The sequence below is a fragment of the Martes martes genome (assembly GCF_963455335.1).
Source record: "Martes martes genome assembly, chromosome: 2".
NCBI lineage: Eukaryota > Metazoa > Chordata > Mammalia > Carnivora > Mustelidae > Martes > Martes martes.
This window is the reverse complement of record NC_137889.1, coordinates 37,968,549-37,995,639: the sequence shown is the minus strand read 5'-3', so window position 1 is coordinate 37,995,639 and position 27,091 is coordinate 37,968,549. Positions and strand designations below refer to the sequence as shown.

Here is a 27,091-nt window from a genome sequence, read left to right as displayed (position 1 = left end):
AGGAATGGTCTCTCCAAACGGATTGCAGAGAGTTTACTCACTGATCCCAAACTCTGTCTGCTCACTGTACTTCTCCAGGTCAATCTGGATGCTGGTTTTAAAGAAGTCCAACTTGGCTTTGAGCTGCTGAGACATGGAAGCCATTGAATTCTTCATCTTGGAGAGGCAGCTATTATTCCGAAGGAGATTCATCCTGCAGGGACCACAAGAAACAGAACCTTCTGGCATCTTTGGGATCCAAATACCACTTCCTGGACAATACTGAAACCACCTCAAACGCCAAGGCAGGTCCCTACTGTAATTATTACTGTCATAACAAAAGCAGCCCCTCTAATCATAAAGACAATCTCCTAGCCCTCAGCAAGCACGAGGTTCTGCACCAAAACTGGAATTCAGCCCAGGGCCATGCCAAGGGCAACAACCCGGAGAGGGAGTCGGGCAGTCCCCGGCATGAGTCAGGGGAGTTTTGCTGACCCAGATTCCAAGGAGCTTTTCCAGAGTCCAAATTCAGCCCGTATTCCGGCCGGCCCGGCCCTCAGTTTACACTCCTGCTCCACGTGCTGACCTCCCTCGCCTCGTAAAGTCTAAAAGGGCCTCCCCCTCAATCCTGCCCAGCCAACCACTTCCTGCCCGTCCAAACCAGTGTCTCCCTCTTGTCTCTCCTACCAGTGGCTTCTGGGCCCCCGCCTCTGCCACTTCCCTGTGGCAAAAGCCACCAAGCAATTTAAAATAAGTCCCAAAGCGCCTGGCACAGTACATGGCAGCTCGCTGTCCCTGCTGCAGCCGGTTACAGTCCTCCTTCAGGGTTTGGATGCTGTGCCAGACCTGGCCCCACACCTTCCTCAGCTGGAAGAAAGACAGGTTCCTCTTGGGCTCTTGAACTGGAACAGAGACATACGTGACTGTCAGAGAATAACTGCCCTGAGGTTAACCATGTCCTGCCTCACGACATCACTGGTGTTTTTACATTTTTTAGTGACTATGCAGGGCACCTGGGCGGCTCAGTAGGTGAGGACCCCAGGTCCTGGGATCGTGCCCCAGTCAGGCTCCCTGCTCCGAGGGGAGTCTGCTTCTCCCTCTCATTCTCCCTTTGTGCTCTCCTCAAATAAATAAATAAAATCCTAAAAAAAAAAAAAAAAAAAAAAAAAAACTACTATGCTATTGCCTAATTTTTTTGGGTGAGAAGTCTGGTTACTGTCACACACATTTTTTGGTACCCCATTAACAGCATCGGCATGGACCAGTCAATAAATACCTACAAGTCTCGATTTGAAGAAACAGTTTGTGACCCATGTACAGACATGCTTTCAATGTATGCTTTCAATAAACCTTTCTGTTTATAACATTTAAGGTCATATGAAGTTTTCTAAAAATTCAGCTTCAACAGTAGTACTAGAACATGTTTAAATAGGCAGGAAGTCTGGAACGAAGACTTTGGACTCCTGATCTGTTTATTTAAATGTGTGTGTGTGAGTGTGTGTGTGTGGCAGCAGGAATGGGGGATGCACCAGTATGTTCTTCTAACACTCATACAATGGAATACTACACAAGCATTAGAAATTAGGGAGCTCAGAGCAACTGGTGGCTCCATTGCCTGAGCAGCCCACTAGGTCTTTCTTTTTTTTTTTTTTAAAGATTTTATATATTTATTTGACAGACAGAGATCACAAGTAGGCAGAGAGGCAGGCAGAGAGAGAGGAAGGGAAGCAGGCTCCCTGCTGAGCAGAGAGCCCGATGCGGGGCTTGATCCCAGGACCTTGGGATCATGACCTGAGCCGAAGGCAGAGGCTTTAACCCACTGAGCCACCCAGGTGCTCCAACCCACTGGGTCTTGACTTGGGTCATGATCTCAGGGTCCTGGGACTGAGCCTTGCTTCGGGTTCCGAGCTCAGTGGGCAGTCTGCTTGGGGATTTTCTCTCTCCCCATCTCCTTCTGTCCCTCGCCCTGCTCCCACATACACATACTCTCTCTCAAATGAATGAATAAATCTTTAGAAAAAAGTTTTATTTAAAAAAAAAATGAAATTAGGGAGTTCTATATGAACCAATAGGGGAAAAATCTCTAAAATATATTATTAAGTGAAAAAAGCAGGGGCAGAGCAATATATGTCATATGCTACCGTTTGTTGGAGAAAAAAAGATACATATATGTGTGTGTGTGTGTATGTGTGTATATGTGTGTGTGTGTGTGTGTGTGTGTACACTTTATAAATGAGTAGTAAATGAGTAGAATACTTCTGGAAGATATACCCAAGAATCTGACAGAAGCAGTCTCCCTGGAAGAGACTGGGAAATTGGGAAGAGAGGATGGCTTATTTTTCAGTTTTATCTTTTCGTACCTTTTGCTTTTTTTGTATCACGTACATGTACTAATCATTAAAATATAAACAAAACTTCAAAAATAAATAAAATGGCCATCTGATTTGATCAAGTTCAGAGAGCTGCAGGCAGTATTCTCTGTCCTGTGTTTAAAGTTCTACTTATCACATTGAAATTGAAGACTTTCTTTCCTCTTTTTTGGCTGGACTACTCATAAGCCCCAACTAAAGAAGGCCGCCCTGGGGACCAGGTAAGCTCATCTCCTTGGTGTGGACCCCTCCCCTGGTCCATGTCTCTCCCTGTGATTATTTTTTTAAGAAAACAGTGATGTTCTTACGGATACAGCTGACACTTTCAGGTTGGGGCCGGGGGGAGATCTGAGTCTCATAGGCGATTTTACTGTTGTCAAAGAGAAAGACGAGATCCATGTCCAGCGTGCGGCCCTCATTCAGCTGCAAAGGAACAAGAACAAGATGAGATCTTGTGGATCCCACCCCTGCTTTTTCCAAGTAAAAACACAGGGATTTCAGAGCGTTTCCCGCTGTTCACCAATGGCATCATCTTCAGCTGGCAAGTACTGAGCGCCCATGCGGCCTTTCTTAATGACGCCAGCCTAGGCTTCCCTTTCCTGTTCCTTTTACATTTATCCAAACATAAGCCTTATTTACAACTTACTACTTTCTGGGGCGCCTGGGTGGCTCAGTGGGTTAAAGCCTCTGCCTTCAGCTCAGGTCATGATCCCAGGGTTCTGGGATCGAGACCCACATCGGGCTCTCTGCTCGGCAGGGAGCCTGCTTCCCTTCCTCTCTCTCTGCCTGCTTGTGATCTCTGTCTGTCAAATAAATAAATAAAATCTTTAAAAAAAAAAAAACTTATTACTTTCTATCTATTCTCCATTGTCTTTACCCTGCACGTAGATGTTTGCCATCTCCCTTCCTAACCCATGCTTGTTTCTCCTACGTTGGCTTTCCCAGATCCTTGGGGCAGGGACCGTGGCGTGCACAGCGGTGGCTGTCCGCACGGTTCTGTACATGAGAAGTACACTGGAAACAGCTTTGGCTGACACAGAGGAACGAAGCATTGCTTGGCAACAGAGGCACTGGAGAGGCACTGTGAGCGGTCTGGAAGTAACAAGTCAAGTGTGGAGGGATTCGAGTCTCCCGTTAGGCCACGCAGGGGATTGGACGTTCCAACTGAAAACAGAGGCAGGTGTCTGCTCCGTACGACAAAGCAGAGCTGAAATCCCAACAGCTGGGCGGCACAGTGTGAGGAACACAGAGCCTTTGGTGAGGAGTGGGGCTCACCTTGCCGTCTGAAATACACTGAGTGGCAGGCTTGTCAGGGATCAGCGCCAGCCCAGCCTCCTGCAGCAGCTCCTGGTCCTTCTCGGGGATTCCTGTGTCCTGCTGGATTCTGGCCTGCAAGCTCTGCAGACTCTCGTCCTCTGTCACTGGATAGGTGTGAATGATGCCTGTGACCATGTTCAAGATATGAACCAGCTGCAACACAACCCATATGTTACTGGAAAAAACCCCATCATTCCAGAGAGGCCCACCTATTTGCCTGGATCGTCTGCTGCTCCCAACATTTCCCAGACGCACAAAGAGAGGGGCCAGGCTAGCAGAGGGAAGGGAGCCCCAGTGCCGAGCTTCATACATTCTGGTCTTCAATACTCCTGTTTGTCCACAGCTACCACCTCACAGCCAAGGTCACCTGGCCTGGGAGCAGGCACTCTTGAGGGGCCTCCCTTCCCACTGCTTGGATGGCCCAGGACCTGCTCTTTAAGGTGCTCTTCTTTTTCCCAAGCCCTGCCGCCGCCCGTGGGGGACCTGACCTGCTGCCTCGAGGCTGACCTGGCTCTGCACTCACCTTCAGGTTCAAGATGTCATCCAGGGCCTTGAAGCAGCCGTTGGGCCCGTACACAGGATCAGTGCCCCTCTGTCGTGGGTGCCACATCAGCATCAGCTGCAGCCACTTCTCCAGTCGCTGTGCCAGGATGCTGCGGAGAACCAGAGCACGGTGTGAGAGGGGACAGCTCCCGCGCCCTTCTCAGGCGGCCTCCCATACATGTACTGCTACACACAGCTGCAGCAGCCGACATGGGATTACTGAAAATGAATTAACCTGAGGGACAGCAAACATCTTCCGGCCAAACTGATGATCTGGGTGCTCATCCCTTCTTGTCTGCTACAATATCCTCTGGAAACCAAGACTTCTCAACAGATGGGTCAACAGACTCATCTCCACTTGGCTGTGTGAGAATGATCTATGAAGCTCTTTAAACATTGCAGGCATGTCCCTCCTCCAGGCAAGCCCCCCACACAAGCTAGATGCCATCCTGCCAGATTTGTTAATCTGCTACCCCCCACCCCACCACCAAAATAAACCACTCATGGTCCCACAACAAAGTTCACACTCCTTCCCAGACAAAGGTCCACCTCGTGCAGGTGTTCTCAGCCTCCAAAGAGACCAACTCCCTACTCACATGCCTTTGTTCCCCTCACTCCTTCCCCCTCAAACTTCGCTCCTCTTCATCTATCCATGTTCTGTACATCTTTCCAGATCCTTCCAGAAAGTTCTAGCGCATCTAAAGTCATTCCACAGAGTTCTAGTCCACACAATACCTTGCTCCCCATTCTCTAAATACTCATGGTAATTATTATCCATACTACTCAGTTGTGTGTGACTGCCCTGCTCTTTCTTTTGTACTACTACCCAATGCTGATATTACTATTTAAGTGTTCACATTCGGGCTCTAAGACTAGATTGTAATGCTGTTCAAAATACAAAGACTTGTTGACCGTGACACAGGATAAGGCTACACAAGAGTACAAAGAGAAGTCAAACACAATTCCCTACCCTGAAAAGGCTTCCAACTGACGAGGAGATAAACCCTATGCAAAACTACATGTAATACACAAGGCAGAAGCCAGTAAGGGTGGTAAGAGGTATAGATAAATTGTTATGTGAATGTAGGAAAGAGGATTTCTAGATAGGGTGAGGGGTGGGAATCCATTCTAAGTTTAAGACGGAGATGGTTATGTCAAGTCCTTAGTCATGGGAGGCTATCCTAATAACCTATTTAAAAGCTATTTGGTGCCATCGCAGATATTTATTTGTAGAAGAGCATAAGAACTATGTAGAGAAGCACCACTGGGCCTTACCTGTTGAGATTATTGGGGTAGGGTAAGGAGCTTGAAAACTTCACGGTTCCGTTCAGGTCCTCACTGACAACGATGTCCACCTCACTCTTCTGCCGGACTTTGGAGTGCCTGCCAACGGGTCATCTCCTTAATTAGAGCCTCTAAGTCACTTAGTGGGCAAGACACACTTTACATCTGTAACAACTCCACTTTACAACCGTACAGGATACCCACAGGTCGCGATTTTGTCTTTGGGTGACAGTCAGTGCCTCAGTATCCTGCTGGGATGGATTCTTTCGGAGCCAGAGGCTAGTCTGGACGACCTTCGGGGTTGGAGGCAGCGACCATCCCGCCCCCAGAGCACCACAGCCAGCACTGCCAACTCCTGACTTCACCCTTGGCATGTCTTCATCATTTCCCCTACTTTTCATTTTATCGCCAGCAAAATTCACGTTTTGACAAAAGATAAAATGAGAACTTCCGAACCAGGCTCACTGCACACGGATCGCATAGATGGGAAATATGCGGGATGTGTGCCCGCACAATGCACTTCCCTCTAAAAGCAGGCAGCTCCATGCTACCTCCTGCGGGGAAGAAGCTTCTACATTTCCCAACTGAGAGAACTCACAGATGTGGGGATGCATCCACAATAGTATTTGAAGGCACAAAGTGTTAAACCCAACTAGTTTCAAAGCTTTTCAGTGATGAGGAAAAGAAAGTTTAAGTGTGAATAATGCATCAAAGAGGACCAAGTACTTCGACACTGAACACGGATTCCTTTGCCACGATTACCCCATGTGGGAGAGCCTGTTTCTCATCTCCCGTTCAGGGGGAAGGAAACGGAGATCCGCAGGGTCGCCCAAGGTCACACAACTACAGAATGGCAGAAACGGGGGACTCAAACCCCCTATCTGCTGTTCTTTCTACTCTGTCTGAATGTCCCAGTCTTTCCTTTCCAAAAACGCCTGAGAAATTCAAATCATAAATGTTTTAGTCCTGAGCGCTTCTCATCGGCAAGGGTGAGCCGGCCCGGGGGGAGCACGCAGGAAAGGCGCCGTGGCCGGCGTGAGGCGGCAGCTGCTGTTCACAGCTCTGGCTGGAACTGCGACTGTAAGGCAGGGGCACCGAGAGCGTCATGACGGACAAGCGAGACAGACGATCCTCTAATGGCAAACTTAGTCTGTCAGTGGGAAATTATAAACATAAAATAGTAAATAAAATGCTTATTGCTTAGTTCCTGAAATGTATGTCAAAGTAGCATTACAAGAGAATTACGAAGCTCAGACTGCATCTGTCCCGAAATTACTATCCACCCGCCAGCGGAGACGAGAGAGTGAAGTTTTTAAAAAGTCGTCTGAGGCATTCCAAGGCAGATGGGACAGGCATTTCTCACAGACTAGTCCACTGAACAGCTTCTGACTGGCGGTCCACGAGGGCTACCTGAAAGTGTCACCTGGTCTTCAGCACTGGTGAGCGGAGTTCTAAGAAGCTGGTTCTGCAGACAACGGACTTACCATAAAGATGCTGAGACATTAGGGATAATGTTTTCAAATAGCACTTGTCCTTCTAGTTCAAATGCATTTTAACTCACCTTGTTAAAAATAATGGAAAAACTCAACATTTGAGCTGCAGAAATGCAGTAATTCTTTGGTTAGTTAAAAACACTACTGACGTACAGATATTTAATGTTATTTTCATGATGGTTACAGTATCAGGTGTGACTATAAATTAATGAGCTAATTCCTCAATATTCCAGAGCTTATGCAGGTCAACAAGTATTGCTTGTTTTAAAACCAGTCACCACAGGAGGGCATACTTTGCCATTTCGCCAGACTCCTTAAGAGCAGGGACCCAGGCTGCAATCATCTTCCCATTTCCAGTGTTTGGCTTATATATGTTGACTAAAATGGACTGCCATCACAAAAACCACTTTTCTGGAATGGATCTCCAAGGCTACATCTTATAAATAAATAATTCATGATGCAAATACCTATCCTTTGAAAAAGTTAATGTTTTCATTACTTCCAGAAAGGTATGTAGAAAAATGGTAACAGGCAGTGCTGGCAGTGGTGTGGTGAAAGCGGCAGCTTGGTATGTTCCTGGTGGAAACATTATTTATATAGCCTTTCTGTTGAGCATTCTGATACATATCAAAAAACTTTAAAATGTGCATAGTCTTTGATCAGTTAATTCCATTTCTAGGAATTATCCTAGGGAAATAATTATGGATATACAAGGATTTCCACACAAGGACACTATTCTTGGTGTTCTTTTAAGAAGTAAAAATTATAAAATACCCGTGCTTCCAGTAACAGGGGAATAAGTTAAAAAAAATTCCAGTACAGCCACTCAGCTGAATACCAAACAGGCATTACAAATAACGGAAAAACATAAAGCATTTTCAAATAGCCAGACTGAAAGGCATGTTATATGAGGATGTTTGTAGTAATTTATTTGTGGGGTTTTTTTGTTTGTTTGTTTGTTTTAAGGTATAGCACATACACTGAAGGGCCTGGAGACTCACACAAACATTCAGAGTGGTTGTTTCCAGATTGTGTGAAGGAAATTCTCATGGTGCAGAAATGCTTTGGGAGCACATGCGGGGCAGTTCATATTATACTATCACTGAAGGAAAAAAGGTGTGAAAACCAAAAATGAACCAACAGACAAACAGAGGCCAATTTGCTTGTACCCACCCCCAAAGCACACTGAAAACCAGTGCTAGCAGGTGCCTGGGGAGGGCGTAAGGAAGCCAGGTGGCTGGGAGGCCGGGCAGAGAGGACTTTTCAGTGCATATTCTTTTATTACTTTTGGAAGCTCAAACCATGTGAACTTATTACTGCTCCAGAAGGACAAAAACTGGAAATCAAGACAAAATTTGGAAAAAACAGTAGCATTATTTAAATTAGTGTGTGGCCTCTCAAGGAACACTCTGAGTGAAACCTGATTCATGGGAATGTTAGTTTTTGAACTGTGCATTTTGGTAATGATGAGCTGTCACATATACAACAAACCCTTGTTTTTGTAATAAAAAGAGGTAAAGACAGAATTTTTAAAAAACTTAATTGTCACCTTTAGTTTTTTTATTAAAACATCTTTTTTTGGGGTAACTTATTTATGTACATACTGGTTCCTATTTTAAGTCACTTTCTTGAAACAAAAATCTCTCTCACAGTACAGTAAAATGTGTCAATAATACATTTCCGCGTAAATACTTCTCATCTGTCATGTATGCACATCCTGTACTTGTTTACTAACACACAGCATCCTCAGTGGAAGGGCACCAATGTGTGCAACGGGCTGTGAACATGGCCATGCTGCTATTGCACACACACAGCAAACATTCATCCGGTGTTACATTTAAAGACATTAAAAACTGCTCCATTTTTCTAGGACTTCAGAGCCTGGACCACCCGCACGCTGAGTCCTAATGGGACATCCTCTATGGGGGACAGATGACAGATGTCTCGGGCTGGGAGCACCCAGTGAGATGGGAACAGGTGAAGGGCATGACAAAGACTGAGGGACATACTCCTCCCTTCGGGGGGCACTCCTGGCCCCACCCGCAGGCCCCAGTCCCTCACTCACCACTGCACGGGCTGCCAGTTAGGGAGAAAAGGGCGGAAGCCGGTGATGCACTCGAAAGCCAAGGTGCCGAAGCTCCAATAGTCCACGGTCACCGTGTACTTCTGCTGCTCCAGGAGCTCTGGGGCCTGTGGGAGAACAAGTGTTGAGGAAGCACTGAGGGGCGCCTGCTGCTAGGGGGCCTCTGCAGGAGGGGGCGACCAGTCCTTCTCGTCACGTCCCTCTCTTCCTCCGACTCCATCCAGAGGACACTGGCGTGTCCACTCGAGAGGGGAGGAGGTGACCACATGTGTAGCTGGTGGTATCTACAAGTTCTCTGTACCTTATTCACTCCTGATGCTGATACCAGGGCCCCCAGGGGTATTTTTAGGTAGCCCAGAGCATAGCATACACCCTTTCCTTGGGTGCCATGTCCAGGTGGGCAGGTAGGCTACATACCACAGAGGAAAAGGACACCAGGCTAGACACACTGAATGCATAACACACATGTTAAATGCTGACCGCGTCTCCTAAACCAACGTGCCTCAGATGTGTGGTCGTGCAATGGGACGGGATATTTACAATCGGGCAGGGAAAAAGCCGATGCACAACCGCTACCCAAGCAGAGAGAGCTGGAGGGACCAAGCAAAGCTTTGAAGCACGGTGGGAACGGAACCTGCCTCAGAAGGAGGCTCCTCACATGAGGGTCATGAGGAGACATTCTAGGAAGGAGCATCACAAGCAAAGGCAGGGAGACTGGACTGTGCACAGTCTAGCTAGACAGTGTCACTTATGGAAGGGCCAGAGAGTGCAAAGCACAAGGAAAAGTTGGGGGATGGGCAGATTAGTCTCTTTATCTGGTTATGGACCTAAGTTTTAGTTCTTGAAGGTGAAGGATGTGACTGAGCGTCCTGGTCAGAGCACGGGCTCCCCCGCTTAACTGTTGCTGAGCCCATGAGGATTTCAGAGGATGCTCAGAAGGACCTACATAATTATGTGATACAGACACAGGACCCGAATCATAGCGCCCCATGGGTCACCACTCTGAAACCTCTATTCCATTGAGCAGGTCATAAAGCAAGGGAGCCCAGTCCCCTGGTTGGTGGGCTAAGCAGGAAGCAGAAATGAACTCAGACTTCAAAGAATCTTTCTCTTCTTTATTAAAGAACTAGATAAAATAGGGGTGCCTGGGTGGCTCAGTCGGCTGAGCAGCTGCCTTCAGCTCAGGTCATGATCCCAAGGTCCTGAGATCAGTCCCACATCAGGCCTCCTGCTCAGTGGGGAGCCTGCTTCTCCCTCTCCCTCTGCCTGCCACTCCCCCTGCTTGTGCTCTCTCTCTGACAAACAAAATCTTTAAAAAAAAAAAAGAAAAGAACTCAATAAAATATTTAAACTCATTTATTAGCCCAGTGGCTTTCAACCTTTTTTTGCTTATTAAACTGCCGACCCTTTTTTTCAATCAAAATTTTACTGGTTGTTAGCATCCACAGGCAATCTATGACCAAGTCTAACTGAGTCTCTTGCTAGGCATTTCTTGGCTTATTTTCTATACCCTCACTGCTACCAGCGGCTCTGAGCTGCTTGTCACAACAGCCTCCTTACCTCCCCCATGATTTACTCTTGTTCAGTGCAATTCACCCTCCATGCTGCATTAAGGGTGGTCCCTTCAAAGGGTAAACCAGATCTCTCTCCAATTTAAAACTCTTCAGTATCTTTCTGGCCCTCCACGGACTACATCCTTTGCTTCAATTTCCACTCCCTTCCCCTACCTCTGGCCCCTTGCATCTACGTATCCTTCAGGTCCCAGACTAGGTGAGGGCCTCCTAACACGTATTCTTATAACACCTTGCACTTTCTGTAGCACTTGTCACAATTTTAACTTCTTAGTTCTCTGTGTAAGCGTGGGGTTAATGCCTGCTTCCTCGCTAAACTCTGAGCTTCTAAAGACCAGGGAAATGTTGGTCTTCTTTCCCATTGCTTTGCCAGCTCCCGGAACAGCGCCTGGCAGAGAGACATAGACTATACTCAGTCAGGACTTCCTGAATGAACGAGTGACTCACATAGAAGCCCAGTATTCAGACCAAGTAATGTAAAGAAGGGGTGGGGGGTCAGAGCTCAGCTCCTTCTTGCTGGCCCAAGACATGTCAAAGAAACTGTGGCTTCTACAGACCAGCATGAATCTAGTCTAAACTCTTTATTTTCAGATAAAATACTGAAGCCCACGATGTTACAGGATGTGTGTGAGAGCACATGCTAGCAACGCCCTTCTGACATCAGAGAAGATGACCCCATCCTCCCATTGGGTCTCCACTGGCAAAAAGCACCGACTTGAACAGAGTACGTCTCTGTCATACAATTCCTATACATCTGGGAAGCCTCAAGAGAGCCAGTAAGATTTAGATGCTAGAAGGCAAGGATAGAGAGGAGCCACACACGGACAGCCATCGGGGAACAGCTGAGCAGCAAACATGTAAACCCCATTTCTTACCAAGTATTGCAGGGTGCCCACAAAGGAAGTACAAAGACTGCCCTGATCCAGTTCCTTGGCATATCCTAGGTCAATAATTTTGTGTATTAACTGAAAAAAAAAAGGAAAAATTGGGAGGATTATGAGGGTACCCTGTCCTCCTATAAGAACTGATCGCTGACCAGAGCAGAGGATACTCTGAATTCCCAGGTTGTGTTAGAGCCTGAGTTCCTAAGAACCACCCAATACACAAGAGACCGCCTTCAACACGGCAGATAGAGGGCAAGAGGAAACGTACACGGTAAAAAGGTTCCAAAAAGGCACATGTTCTCCTTTGCTCTGCAACTACTCAGCAGAGGAAGGCCAAAATGAACAGACTCTGCATCAGCCCTCAAGACTGCTAAACCTGGCCTTAATGATGTGAAAGACCTGCTCAGCGAAGGCCCATAGTTCTCAGATCTTAGAACCACTGGCAAGAATAAGTGCGAACCGGAACCCGGGTGAGCGCTAGGTCAGTCATGGGTCAGGCCCAGAATGCCGACGGAAGCTCCCCCAGAAGAGACTGAGTGACCCACAGGTTGGGTTACTACATTCCACTCGGCTGAGCCCTTGCTTGTCACCCCCAGCTAAAGGAACGAGGCAGCAAGAGGGCACGTGCCGAGCCCCACAGAGAGGTAACTGCCACACCCAAGCAGGAGGGCCCCTGCGGAGGGTCCCCAAGAGCTCTGGGGAGACTGCAGGCTGGGCCAAGCCCTATGGGCAGGTACCAGCTCCAAACGCCTCCCCTGCGTCACAAGCAGAACCAGCTCAGAGCTGGTTTCCAGGTTAGCGTCAAAAGTTGCGCTCTCAAACACACAGAAAACGAAAAGTCGATTTCTCGATTTCTCCAAGGTGCTGGTCTCAAAGGCTGGGCAGAGGCGGGAAGAGAAACATTATTTTCCTTATCAGATTCCTGCAACTGGGGAAACTAACAATGTGACCCATTCAAACTTGCGTCCATTAGCCAGCAAGAGCTTTTTGCTGAATTCTGTTTCAAATCAAAAGTGTTCCCACAGAATCAAAGCGAATACAAAGTCAAGGAAATGCAAATATAAACAAAGACACAAAGAGTGTTCTTTCTCTAGGAGAGCAGCTCCCCTGAGGCGGTCCCAGGACTTTCCCGGAAGGTCACTCACTCTTTGCTCTCCTTGCTGCAGGACGATGTTTTCTGGCTTTAGATCCCGATGGATGATTCTGTTTTCATGAAGGTATCTAAGTGCAGAGGCTGAGAGGGTGGAAAGGGGAGTCAATTTTCATTAAGCCTAAAAAATGTGTTTCACTTCAAAATCGCCTATCCTGTGAAAGATTGTGCCCTGACACGCACTCTGACTTTCAGTGCAGATTGGGAGGGAGGGACAGGGCCTGGGGCAGAAGCTCCCAGGGTGACATGAAAGGAGTCCTGGTTACTGGAGAATTTGGAGAACAAGAATCTGACTTTTTCACACAAAGTCACCAATGAGTCTAGAGCAGTGGTCCCCAACTGTATTGCCCAGACCAGCAGCATCTGAGCTTGCGAGAAATGCAAAATTCTGGGATCCCACCCCAGACCTACTAAATCAGAAACGTTAGAGGTGGTTTTTTTTGTTGTTGTTGTTGTTTATAATTTATTTATTTGCCAGAGTCTAGAGAGAGTGCACACAAGCAGGCAGGGAGGCAGGCAGAGGCAGGGAGAGAAGCAGGCTCCCTGCCAAGCAAGGAGCCTGATGCGGGACTCGATCCCAGGACCCTGGGATTATGACCTAAGCCGAAGGCAGCGGCTTAACCAACTGAGCCACCCAGGCATCCCCGTTAGAGGCGTTTTAACAAGATCTCCAGGTGATGCTGATGAAGTTTGAGAAGGGAAACATCTCTGGTGTAGAGGCTCAAAAGTCTAAATTCCACAGGGAGGGTAAAGGAGAAGGGCCCCCTGGGCAGAGACTCTGCTCATCGGATCTGAAGTCCACTGATGTCCGAGCTGGCTTCCAGGAATAAGTGGAAGAAGAGACCATGCACACACTCCATGCACCTCACAGTTCCACACGGCTTTACTATGTGCTCAGTTCTCTACTAGGTTCTGGGAGGTACATAAAATAAGAGGCATGATACCCAAGAGCTCAGAATCCAGCTGGGAAGGAAGGAAGGAGCCAGCGCGACCCTGGCTGTGTGGAGATGTGAGCATGTTGTACGGGAAGGTCACGGCGCACAGCACCAGGGCTCCTGCTGCAGCCGGGCTCCAAGCCCAATGTCATCTGCACCCATGAAAGAAGTTTAATAACTTCAACAGAAGTCCTAGCTCATTGCACTACAAAAGACAAAAATGAGGGAATACGGGAAGGTGACAAAATTATCATTATTGGAGATGGTATGACTCTGTACTTAGAAACTCAATAGACTAGGGGCACCTGGGTGGCTCGGTCAGTTAAGTGTCTGCCTTTGGCTAAGGTCACAATCCCAGGATCCTAGGATCAATCCCAGAATCAGGATCCCAGCTTAGCGGGGAGTCTGCTTCTCCCTCTGTGTCTGCCTCTGCTCACACGCTCCCTCTCTGTATCTCTCTGTCTCAAATGAATAAATAAAATCTTCTAAAAAATCTTTTAAAATTTTTTAAAAATAAAGCAAAACAAAATGCCCTTTTCTACCTCTTCAGCCAGCAAGAATTTTAGATGAGAAATAAAGGGCACTTTCCTACATGGCTGGAAGGAGGAAAAATTGCTGGCCTTTTTGGGAAATATGGTCATATCTATTAAGTCTTAAAAATGTACATATTATTTGACCCATTATTTCTACCTCCAGTAACCTAGCTTATAAAGTCTAGTCATTTAGCTTATAAAGCTCCATAACATACACATAAGGATGCTTATTGCATAGCTTGGAGTAAAATACTTAGAAATAAACTGGAAGTCATCAATTAGGAACAGCTGGACAGACAATGACAGAGCCACATTACAGCAGGCACTGGTCTCAAAATCTTTTAAGTTTATAGAGAATATAACTCAGATATAGATAATTCGAGTCAGTAGGATGACAAAGATGGCGGTTTTTTGTTTGTTTTAAAAAGGTAGTAAACAATGGGATGCCTGGATAGCTCGGTCAGTTATGCATCCAAATCTTGATTTCGGCGCAGCTAATGATCTCAGGGTCGTGAGATTGAGCCCTGTGTTGGGCTCCATGCTGGGGGTGGAGTCTGCTTGGGATTCTCTCTCTCCTCCTCCTCTTGCCCCTCCCTGCTTGCACTTTCTCTCTTAAAAAAAAAAAAAATTTTTAAAAAGGTAATAAGCGAAGACAACACTAAGATGTTCAACAGTGAGGCTTCCTGTGCTGCCACTCCCCCCCCACCTCTCTCTCTCTCTCTCTCTCTCTCTCTCCTCTCTCACTCCCTCATCACACCAGACAGAATGTAGGCAAACCAGGGATGTGGGCATTTCCTGTCTTCTCTGTAGAGCGGGAGAAGGCCTTCCACAGAAACCAAATTGTCAAACACGCTGCATAAAGACTTCCATGTTGAAGGTTTCCTGAAAACACATCTCAAAGTCCAACCCAGATAAACAAGTGACTTCCATCTTACTAGGGGAGTTCCATTGCAAAATATTAAGTTAATTATGAAACGTCTAATTACAGCTGCCCTTTTAACCCAGGCTTTGACCACATAGTTCCAGTATTTCATACTTGTTCCCTATTTTTCTTTTCTTTCATAACTGAATACAGAGGACCAGCTTAGGTCCAGTAAATGTCTGAATGAAGTGAAAGACACGTTGCACAATACTCTATCTTGTTCCCAACTGTATTAACTTTTAAAGACGGATGCTTCTGGGGGGTGCCTGGGAGGCTCAGTCAGTTATGTATCCACCTTCGGCTCAGGTCACGATCTCAGGGTCCTGGGATTGAGCCCCGCATCAGGCTCCCTGCTCAGCAGGGAATCTGCTTCTCCCTCTGTCTCCCCTCGCCCCCCTTGTTCTCTCTCTCAAATAGATAAATAACATCTTAAAAAAAAAAAAAAAAGACTGATGTTTCTGACCAGCACTTTCATTTGTCTTACTAATTTTTTTCCCTAGAGAAAAAGAGAGTGCAGGGGTGGGGGGGAGGCTGGGGGGAGAAGGGGCAGAGGAAGAGAGAGAGAGAGAATATTAAGCAGACTATGCTGAGCCTGGAGCCTGACTCGGGGCTCGATCTCACAACCCTAAGATCATGACGTGAGCCCAAATCAAGAGTTGGATATTAACCAACTGAGCCACCCAGGTGCCCCTGCATTTCCCTAATTCTTATTAAAGGATCAAGACAAAGTACAGCCAAACATTTGAATAACTGTGCAAACACAACCTTTCTGGCAGGGACGGGGCAGCTGAAGCAGATCTCGTGGCTGGCCGCCAGCCCTGCGTGCAGCAACTCAACATGTGTGCATGCTGACGGACTCACAACAGGCCCATTTTGGTATCTGACCAGAGGGTCAGGGCATGATCTCTAAACGTGTGGGCTGGTCTGCTCCAAAGCAGAATGTACAGAAGTTAAGAAGACTCACTGTGTTTTGAGCAAGCACACACTCCCCGGCTAACGAAACTCCTCTGAAGTCAGATGTGCACATCTCACTGTATATACCGCAGGCCACAAGCTGGGGAGACGTCCCAAGGAGCCCCCCAGTGATGGAGAAGAGCATTCAGATCCTCCTGCAAGCACCACTCCGTACACAGGCCTGATCGGGAATTGTCACCTGATCCTCAGTGTGGATGGACGCAAGCTGCTAAGTGAGCCACCGATGGCTATTAATAGCTGTCGATTTACATTTAAGCAACTGTGCAGAGCAAACCTTAACCCTCGTCTCAGGACATTTGTTCTCAAATACTTCTGTCAACTTAATGTTGCATCTGGAAATAGAGAATTCTTCAGGTATTATTACATGTAGTTTGCTGGGGTGAGTAAGATAGTCGAAATTTCGATAGGCAACCGGAACAGCTCCCTTTACTGAATCGGTAAAAGGCACAGCTTGACTGTGTTACGTTTTACAAAACAGAACCTGAGGCGCAGTGTCACAAAATGAGTCCAAGTTGTCTCGAGATGAGAGAACCTAATTTAATTGGATGGAAAATGAGAACCTGAGATGAAGAAAAATACTTACACACCTGAAAATCTGTTAAAACTCTAAACCCTTGGGGCACCTGGGTGGCTCAGTCAGTTGGGCTTCTGCCTTAGGCTCAGGTCATGGGATCAAGTCCCACGTCAGGCTCTCTGCTCAGCGGGGAGCCTGCTTCTCCCTCTCCCTGTGATGCTCCCCCTGCTTGTGCTCTCTCTTGGATAAACGAAAAAGTCTTTTTTTTTTTTTTTTAATCTAAAGCCTTAGTGATAGTGATAATACAGGTGTATAAAAACTGAAAACCACGTCATAGGACATAAGGCCTAAAAGTTACTTTCTCACATTCTAATTCTAGAAAAGAGTTATAAGAAGCACTGACCCTGTGAACTTCTAAGCTACACAGTGACACTTCCTAGGATAGACTGCAGAGAGGGTCCAGGTTAAGGATTTGCCACAGGAGAACAACAGCCTTCTTTGATATCCTTGTCAGGAATGGCATCTGGGTAGTTACCCCAGCTTTCCCTTAGCTCACGAGAAGACACAAATATCTAACTGAAGAATGCGACACTCTGGAGTTCTTACTGATGAACCATAATTTCAAATCACACCTCCCAGATATTTTTTTCAGATTACAAACCACAAATCAGGGACCAGCCAGGACCAGCTAGATTTCCATGCTGAAAAGCAGTTTTGTAAGAGCTGTACTGATAAATCCCTACTTCCCACACCCCAAATTTAAAGGGATTACTAAACTCCCTTAGGAACATTAATTGTTTGGGGTGCCTGGGGTTCAGTCTGTTAAGCATCTGCCTTTGGCATGGGTCATAATCCTAGGGTCCTGGTATGGAGGCCCATGTTAGGCTCCCTGCTTAGTGGAGAGTCTGTTTCTCCCTCTCCCTTTCCCCCCTGCTTGTGCTCTCTCTCTCTCAAATAAATAAAATCTTAAAAAAAAAAAAAAAAAAAAAAGGAACATTCTTGTTTGGGATACATTCCATGGAAAAGAAATGGAAGGATAAATGAACCCAAAAACAGAGACAGAGATTAGATTAGAGGAAAAAGGAAAGATCTAAGTCACCAATGACTAAGAAGTACAACAGGATGTTTGTTCACTCAATAAAAATTGTGTTTGTTCACACAATAAAAATTGTGTTAAAAAAGAAACAGCGGGCGCCTGGGTGGCTCAGTGGGTTAATCCTCTGCCCTCGGCTAGGGTCGTGATCTCAGGGTCCTGGGACTGAGCCCCACGTCGGGTTCTCTGCTCAGCGGAGAGCCTGCTTCCCCCTCTCTCCCTACTTGTGATCTCTGTCTGTCAAATAAATAAATAAAATCTTTGAAATTAAAAAAAAAAAGAAAGAAACAGGTCCAAAATGGTGACCCTGGTACTAAGGTCACATCACCAACAGGGACTTAATGCCTAACCTAACTGGGCACTTGAGTGGCTCAGTTAATTAAGCGCCTGCCTTCAGCTCAGGTCATGATCCTGGGGTCCTCGGATCGAGCCCTGCATAGGGCTCCTGGCTCAGCAGGGAGTCTGCTTCTCTTTCTGCCCCTCCCCCTGCCTGTTTTCTCTCTCTAAAATTAAAAAAAGAAAAGATCTTAAAAATAAATAAATAAATAAAGACCTACCCTAACTGCATTTTCAGCCTGTCTTAGAAATATAATCTTAACTAGTTAGTCTAGAACTATCTGGTCAGCACTAGTGAGGTAATCTGCCTGACAGACCCCTGCTATCCCCTAAAGGAGGGTGACCTTGCCTAAAACAATCCGCTCTTTGCTAGCGCCTTCCGTGTCGTTCCCCCTTCTGTCTATAAGTGTTTCATTTTGTACAGCTCTTTGGAGCTCCTTTCTGTTGGCTAGATAGGATGCTGCCCAATTCATGGGTAGCTGAACAAACCCAACAAGATCTTTAGAATTTACTCAGCTGTCTTCTGTTCTTCAACATAATTGGTGACAACTGTGGGACCTGAAGGAAACTTTTGATAACTTTGGGAGCAACAAGAAACACAAACATGATACCTCGAACCCTTCAAGTTCTCCTTCTTGCGGTCCAAGGGCCATTGGTAAGTCCCTCTTGGTTGTGAGTTTGACTCTTTGTACTAATGGGCAGTAAGATGGTTCCCCACCTCACTGGCTTTCCACAGATCCCCCATTTGATTGGCAACCCCAGCCCTTGGTTCAGTCCCCGGATTCCACCTTGGGAACTGCTGGCGGTTCAGTTCACAGTTCCCCATCTGTCTCCATTCTTTGGAGTCTGCTCCTTTCGTCCTTCCCCCAGTCCCCAGTTCCACGTGAGGAATTGCTGCTGGTTACTCAGATTGGGTCCAAAGTGATTGTGCAGATGAAGGCTACTTTTAATCTCAGAGGCCCAAATCCACAAACTAGTGGGCACAACCAAGCACGTGAAAGCTGTTAGAATGCATGCTACCTAACTCTTGAGACTCCTGTGTCTTAGGCTAGTCACTTAAGAATAAATTGGTTATAGGTTGGGTGGCATTGACACTAGGGCACCTGCAACCTCAAGAAAATGTCCACGTGATGAGGTATCCCACATAGCACCTTATAACTACCAAATCAGCGGCATGTTCCCCTTAGGTATTAGGTTGGCTCCAAGGGGATCAAAACCTTATCTTAAACAAACAAACAAAAACCCTTAAATTCTGAAGAGTTGAGGGCACTACCTTCCAGCAACCTGCTTATTTAATGATTAAGAACTATGATTTGGGAAGCTATAAATATCTACAAAAACAGTAAAATCTTACTAAAAAACAACCTAGAATTACAATGGGCAATGTGGGAAACATTCCAATTAAACAAGTTCCTTTATTTAAGAAGTACACTTAAAAGCAAGGGTTCCCAAATCGAACAAATAGAACAGGATACCTATTTTAACAGATGTACAGAAGCTTTCAAAAGGTTTCAAGATTCCAAAATAGCTTCATTGAAAGTTTCACTGCAAAAAGGCTAATGAAAAATCAGACACAAAAGGTATCTAAAACAACACCTAGGGGCACCTGGGTGGCTCGGTTGGTTGAGTGTCTGACTCCTGATTTTGGTTTGAGTTGTGATCTCGGGGTTGTGGGGTTGAGCTCTGCAGTGAGCTCCATGCTGAATGTGGGGCCTTCTTGGGATTCTCTCTCCCTCTGCCTCTGTCCCTCCCCTGCTCATGCACATGCTCCTCTCTCTCGCTCAAAAAATAAATAAAACACTTAGGTCTTCGGCACTGGACTCTTCCAGGGGCACATGATCAAAAAGCTGGCCTGGAAATCAATGCTTTATTGGCAATCAACTGGCACACTGGAAAAGAGGTTTTCTCAAAGGTTTTGGACATGTCCTTCACATATCTGCCTCCGAAGGAAGGCCCCCAGTGATGAGACTCTGAGGGATTTTCTGGTAAAGTGCTGCGTTATTCCCTTAAACAGCTAAGGGGAAACTCAAATTCAAACTAATGAAAATCCTTACCAAGTTCTGATAGACACTAGAGCTACACTGTCTTCTTTAAACCCCACTCGGAGTCTACACATGGGATCCTCAAAGACTGGCAGAAGCCAGCTAAACTAAGAGTTCTTACTAGAGTCAGCTCTTCCTGATATCTGTCTCTAGCATCCAGTAGAGAAAGAAAAAGAAAGTATCTTTTGCATCCTCCCTGGGGAGGGCTCTTGATTCCAAAGGACTGTTCAATACTGTCAGGAATATTTACTGTTTGTTCCAGCTCCAACTTGACAAAATATTTGGAAGAACTTTTTTTTTTTTTTTTTTAAAGTAATCTACACTCAACATGGGGCTTGAACTTACAACCCTGAGATCAAAGGTCATAAACTCACTGTGGTCAGAAGGTGGCCAAATTGGAAGCTGATACTCAGAGGCTGATAGGAATTTTTTTTTTTAAGGCCTTCTTCCCTAAATGAAAATAAAACTATGTATCCAGAGTGAAAGTAAAAAATTTCTGAAGCCTTTGTAGAAGGATTTGCTAAAACATTCCAAAGACAAATGGCTCCAAATCCAGAACACAGCAATCCTTTGACTTTGATTAGAAATCTTTTTCTTGATATAAAAAAAAGCAAATTAAAGAGAACGTGGTTTAAATGGGGAGATCAGCCTATGCTATCACTTAAGTTACAGCCCAATTCCTTGAGAAATTAAGAGAAACTATCCTTCCCTTACAAATCTTTACAAAACCAGAAATGCAGCTCTGGAAACAATTCAAAGCCCACCTGTCCTTTTTACCAATCCCAAAACCTCCCCTAGTTTTCTCAGAAGTTTTGTAAGGAGTGGGAAAATTTGGACTTTAGGGAACAAAAGTACTTCTTTTTAAAAATTATTTTTAATTTTTAATTTTTTAAAGATTTTATTTATTTGACATAAAGAGAGCGAGAGAGCACAAGCAGAGGGAGTGGCAGAGGAAGAGGGAGAAGCAGGCTCCCTGGAGCCTGATGTGGGGCTCGATCCCAGGACCCCAGAATCACAACCCAAGCCAAAGGCAGACACTTAACTGAGCCACCCAGGCACCCCTAAAAGTACTTCTTGGAGGAATTTGCATTCTTTCCCTGAGCCTTTGAAAGATAAGTGCTCTACCTGGTTGTCTCCAGGAACTCTCATCTAGACCTTCCCCAATTCCTGGGACTGAAGAAAAAAGTGGGGGGAGGCTATTTACAAATACAAATTGCTGTAGAGGCTCCCTTGTGCCAAATCCTGTCCGCAGCTTCCATACATTTACTTTTAAGGACAACTATAAATCTTCAGTGTCTTCCCCACAAATATTGGTAGAAAAAGCTTTAGACATCTAAGTAGATAACCTTATTTTATCTGCCAGAAACCTGATTTGGATCCAAATGCTCTTTTATAAACTAGTGAGTTTTGCATTCTCATACCCATCTTATTGCTAGAATTTTAAACTGAAAGCTATAAGGGCTCTGTTGGCATATGCCTGTATGTTTACATGTGCCTATACATATGTGTGTCACAGATACGTGGTACATTCTTCCTCTGAACGGTATTGCCAAAATTCATATGCAAAAGGGCTTTATTTAATTGGCTTAAAAACAAACAGGCATTTATATGAAGTATTCCTAAAATTCTCAGAAATATAATAGAAATTAACCCAAATGCCTTTCAGGTTCACATGTTCTGGGAAAATATTCGGAATTAAAGTTAATTTAAGTTTGTTGACTCAATTAAAATAGACATGTCTTCAGTGTTGTCAGAATTAAATATAATACCGACATACATTTAGTCTACATAGGTTTACAATTAAAATAACCTGATATTATCTATACGATAATATGATATAAACATATGATAGCTAGATTATATCGTCAACAGGAAAAATGACAGAATGAAGGCTGACTTTGTCTAATGCCTCATGAAGTTTCCTTGGGTCATCGAAACAAAAGTGTATGCTTCTAAAAATTATTAAATATATTCATACATTTGCCAACGTAATGAATACTGGTGTAACAGGCAAATCACAACTGCTTACGTGTTAGTTTTCACTAGGAACTAAAGTTTCTAAGGGTTAAAAATTCTAAATAATATGTAATCAAAGCTACTGGAAATAATAAGAGAAACACCTCTGTACGCAAGGAAAGCAGGGTATGGTTTTTGGTAAGAGAAGGTATGAGGAACGGAGAGACATTTTTATTGAGGGAAAAGACATTTTCTCCTGAAGTGAGGCTACTTATTTCAAAATGGAAAAGAGGAAAAACACAGGACAAAATCTGAATGTAAAAAGACGTAGAAGGTTTGTAAAATAGGAAATCCTGGGAAAGGAATTTTATGTGTGGTCAAGTTGGCTAAGATTAAAATGAATTTATTTGAACAAAAAAGCAGTTTTAAGATCAAAAATAAGCTGGTACAAAATTAGAATTTGGTTTTCTCTCTGTTAAAAGGACAAAGTTTTCTTAGACTATTGGTCTAAATGAAGTCTTTCTGACCTTGAACTACCTGGTATTTAGCAGAGGGCTCCTGGAACATCTCAAAAAATTTATTCTCTCCATACAAAGGGGTATGGAAAACTTAATTGGGCTTATTTGTTATGTTAAATTACAGGGAAAGCATTGTCAAATGGGGAAAATCCTAAGCTTGCTTTATTCTGTACTTGTGTAGGTATGCAAGTGTTCCAGAAACTGTATGAAATGCCTGGAAATCCACATGTTCTAGAAAATTATCAGTAATAATTCCAGTTACTACCCTAAAGTGTTGTTTATCACAGAAATTACTAAATTTCCTTATCAAATGAACTCTCATCAGATCTTCAGCAATGCACATTTTTAAGTCTTTGTCACTTGCAGAGAGTTACTGTTCTACTCTGATGCTCTTCTGATGTGTTTCAGGCGCCTGGGTGGCTCAGCTGTTTAAGCACCTGCCTACAGTCAGGTCATGATCCCGGAGTCCCAGAATCGAGTCCTACACTGGGCTCCCAGCTCCGAGGGTAGTCTACTTCTCCCTCTGACCTTCTCCCCCTCATGCTCTCACTCTCTCTCACTCTTTCTCTCTCAAATAAATAAATAAAATCTTTTAAAAAAAGACAGAGAAAAAAAGAAAGAGTTTCTGCTCAAGAAGAATTTGCAGAACTAACACAAGAACCGGATTCAGGCAGAACAGATGTTAATTAAATGACTGGATGACTGGAGGAGGATTACGGCTTTTTGTTTGAGACACTGCTGGTTCCTCAATGTTTTGTTTTTCCAAATTTTTTAAGCTACCTATGACTTAGGGCAGTTTGATAAAGCGTACCTTTGCAACAAAAGTATGAATGAAACATTTCCTTTTTCTCCCTACCTGATCCCCTCCAGAATCCAGAAGCTCTTGAGCATTCTTTTCATGGTAATAGTTAGGTATTTGTGTAAGTTCAGTAAGACTCTGTTCTCCTTGTAACAGAACAAAATTAAAAACATGGGCTATACTACCGAGGACTTGACTGCAATGTCACATTCAAGAGCAGTATGTATAGACTCAGATATGATAGACAGTTTAAGGAACTGCTGGGAAAAATCACTTGGTACCTTGCTTATAAAAGGTTCCTAGCAGCCTTACCAGATGAGTAAGAAAGGTCACTTCCTGGCAGGCCCAGAAACCTCAGGATATTTGGGGGAACCTTACGAAGAGAGAAATTCACCCAAATTATTGGTACTGCTGATAAATTCTGATGGTAAGTCCTTGGAGTGGCTTCCTGGCCTCAGAGGCTATTATTAGGAGTTCAATCTGATACTTTATGAAAAGTTCCACAAAGCAGTCTTAAAAGGAGCTTATATGATCAATCACTATTCTTGTTGCATTTATCTAAGTAATCAGGCCAAGTTTAATGAAAACAAATTAGTTTTGCTGCGATTATTTTTAATTTAAAAATGGGGGTAACTGTAAAGAAAAATGGTTTGCACTTTTGTAGATATTAGATTCTAATCCTGTTAATTTTCTTTGAGCTTCTGTTATATACCTATAAACTGAACTGGATCCTGAATTTCTTCCAGTATCTAGCGATGACTCTCCCAACTAAAATTCCTTTTTTTTTTTTAAGATTTTATTTATTTATTTGACAGAGAGAGATCACAAGTAGGCAGAGAGAGAGACGGAGAAGCAGGCTCCCCGCCAAGTGGAAAGCCCAATGTGGGCCTCGATCCCAGAACCCTGAGATCACGACCTGAGCTAAAGGCACAGGCTTAACCCACTGAGACACCCAGGCGCCCTCCAAACTAACATTTTTAATTTTTCTTCCAGCCTTCTGATTTGGAATCAAAAAGACAAAGACTGCCCTTAAATCTCCTTGGAAGGGACTCCTCACCACCCAGATGGCATCCAGACCCAGGGGCAGCTACATAAAATCACTGAGCGAAGCCACCTGGCTTAACAAAGGGACTCAACACGGTCTTTGATTCTGATTTGGTATGGGTCTTGGGGACCATGGCTTGAAGTACACTCTAGACATTAGAAATCACCCTGTGGATAATAATTATTATAATCTCCCTGGTGCACTGTATTTCCTCAAAAAGTTTTAAATGCACGTTCATAGCCACTAACCACCAAAGATCTGCCTAAGACTGGAATGTCAAAAAAGGAATGAGGAGAGCTACTGATTGAAAAAAATGAGAACCTGAAGTCGTGATCTGTGAATACCACAGAGATCGGCAAGAAAACTGTAAGAACCTGAGAGCAATAGCTGGGAGAGGCGCTGATGTCTTAGAATTTGATCACATCTCTAGGTTAAGCTGAAAGTCTAACCAAAAGGGAGGAATTGTTAAAAAAAGAGACAACAGGCCCAAAATGGAGTCACTTGTGTTAAGCCTATATCACCAGACTGAGACTTAATACCTAACCTAACCATAGATTCAGCCTCTCCCAAGAATGTAATCTTAGTCTGGAATTACTGGGTCAGCACTAATGGGGTAATCTGCCTGATGGGACCCCGGCCATCCTCCAAAGAAAGGCGACCTTACCTGAAACAATCCATTCTTTGCTGGTGACTTCCTTGTCCTGCCCCCTTCTGCCTATCAAAGTCTTTCATTTTGTACAGCTCCTCAGAGCTCCTTTCTGTTTGCTAGGTCAGATGCAGCCCAATTCATGAGTCACTGAATAAAGCCAATAAGATCTTTAAAATTGACTCAGCTGAATTTTGTTTTTTTACATTTAATACTACTATGTGCCAGTCACTCTGCTGTCACTGGCCTTTCCAAACAAAACATACTAGAAGGCCATGTGTGAACACGTGGAGAAAGATTTCATCCCGCTGAGGGTTTCTTGGCTAAAAGAGCCCCTAGGACTAATCAGCAAGGTAACAAGGCAGTCACACCGAGTGCTCGAGAAAAGTGTACAAACATTCTCGTTCTTTCAGCAAGTACTGATAAGGTAGCTTGTACTTCCTAGGTATCATGGAAAATGGGCCACAGAAGCCAAGGCATTTTCTTCACTCACTGCAGAGTCTGGCCAGTGGCTCCCCCACCAGAAGTCAGTCTCCACTGTCAAGCACGGGCTGAGATACCGTGGCAAGAGCAGAGACACCAAGTACCAAGTCAATGCAGGAGGCAGCAGGGGTGAGGCAAGCCATGAGAAGGAGAAGCACCGTGAGTGACGGGTCAGGACAGGTCTAAAGCTGTGTCCTGGAAGCCAGGAAGGCTGAGGGTCATCGGAGAGGTGCAGGAGCAGCGTTCTAAAGGGAGCGGCCATGAGTGCAGGGTAGCAGGATGGCTGAGGATCAGGGGCTTTTGAGAGCCATACAGATGCTAAGTTGGCGACAGTGGATTGAGAGCAGTGTGAGGTGAAGAGGTCTGGCCTTGAAGGATGATGATACAAGTGTCCTCTTCAAAGCATGAAAGATGGGTGAGTAAGATGGTCCTAAGGAGGCCAGGTGAGGGGTCATGACACTGAAGTAGTGTCGGCAGCAGGAACAGAGAGGAAAAATGGGATCTGTGACACGAAGAAAGGCTGAAAGAATCCGGAGCCTTTGATCGGGAGGGTACAGAGCAGGAAGAGGGCAGGTTACAAGAGATGAGATTCGTGTCTGAGTTGCCAGTGGCAAGATGGGCCGGTGACACAAGAAAGGGATGCTGGTAAGGGATCTGGCTTAAGGAAGATGTCTAGGACTTCCATTTGCTAATGACTTGGGAGAAGTATACAGACACGGGTATGGAGTTGAGGCTAGAGCTCAGGGTTGAATACACAGACTTTGGAGGGAATATGGTTGATAAAGATGTCGTGAGAACAGCCTGGCAAAAGAATACTGGAAAGCAGTGGGCAGCCAGTCCAGGTGCAGAGAAGGACAAAGGGGATGGAGCAGGAATGATCAGAAAGCATCTAGGCAAAACTCTGGGGGAAGATGACTCATTTAAGGGAGAGGTGAGGGATATCGGGCACGCAGTCAGGCTGGGACAGCGGAGAGGGCGTCAAAGACACTCTGGGGCACCCATTCTGAAAACCAGCCTCTTGAATAATAAAAATGGAATATTTAGTTAGAAGGGACCTTAGAGACCACCTACCTCAAACTCTTCATTTTAAAGTTGAGGACATGTAGGCCCAGAAAGTTACCAGAGTTTTCCACAGAGAAGAAACAAAGAGATAAAGAGACCAAAAGGTGGGGTGCCTGGGTGGCTCAGTGGGTTAAAGCCTCTGCCTTCGGCTCGGGTCATGATCCCAGGGTCCTGGGATGGAGCCCCACATCGGGCTCTGCGCTCCACGGGGAGCCTGCTTCCTCCTCTCTCTCTCTGCCTGCCTCTCTGCCTACTTGTGATCTCTGTCTGTCAAATAAATAAATAAAATCTTAAGAAAAAAAAAAAGAGAGACCAAAAGGTCCTTGCCCAGGGTGACAGAGCTGGGAACATGGAGAAGCCAGGACCGAAAGCCTTGTCTTCTTTTTTATTGTTGTAAAGTTCATTTATGCTTTCCAACATACTTTATATACCAATGATCGGAATTTCTGAAATCCGGTAATCCTCTTGTGTTATAAAATCCACAGTTAGAGAGAAATACTAAATAGAGAGGTCACTTCTCTGATTCATAGGGTAAAGTTCTCTTCTCTAGATCCCTGTG

General features: G+C 45.1%; 1 protein-coding gene across 2 annotated transcripts in view; it reads right to left on the bottom strand.

The window, feature by feature from the left end:
• IKBKB (inhibitor of nuclear factor kappa B kinase subunit beta) overlaps positions 1-27,091 on the bottom strand; it is a 61,057-nt gene that overhangs the window by 11,758 nt on the left and 22,208 nt on the right. For both annotated transcript variants that reach the window (XM_080796153.1, XM_080796154.1), the window contains 9 exons: positions 12,669-12,757; positions 11,515-11,604; positions 9,051-9,175; positions 5,484-5,591; positions 4,189-4,318; positions 3,624-3,818; positions 2,657-2,771; positions 758-881; positions 42-193 (listed from right to left, as the gene is read on the bottom strand). In XM_080796153.1, coding sequence (XP_080652279.1) covers positions 42-193; positions 758-881; positions 2,657-2,771; positions 3,624-3,818; positions 4,189-4,318; positions 5,484-5,591; positions 9,051-9,175; positions 11,515-11,604; positions 12,669-12,757 — 1,128 coding nt within the window. The remainder of the gene's footprint in view (positions 1-41; positions 194-757; positions 882-2,656; positions 2,772-3,623; positions 3,819-4,188; positions 4,319-5,483; positions 5,592-9,050; positions 9,176-11,514; positions 11,605-12,668; positions 12,758-27,091) is intronic.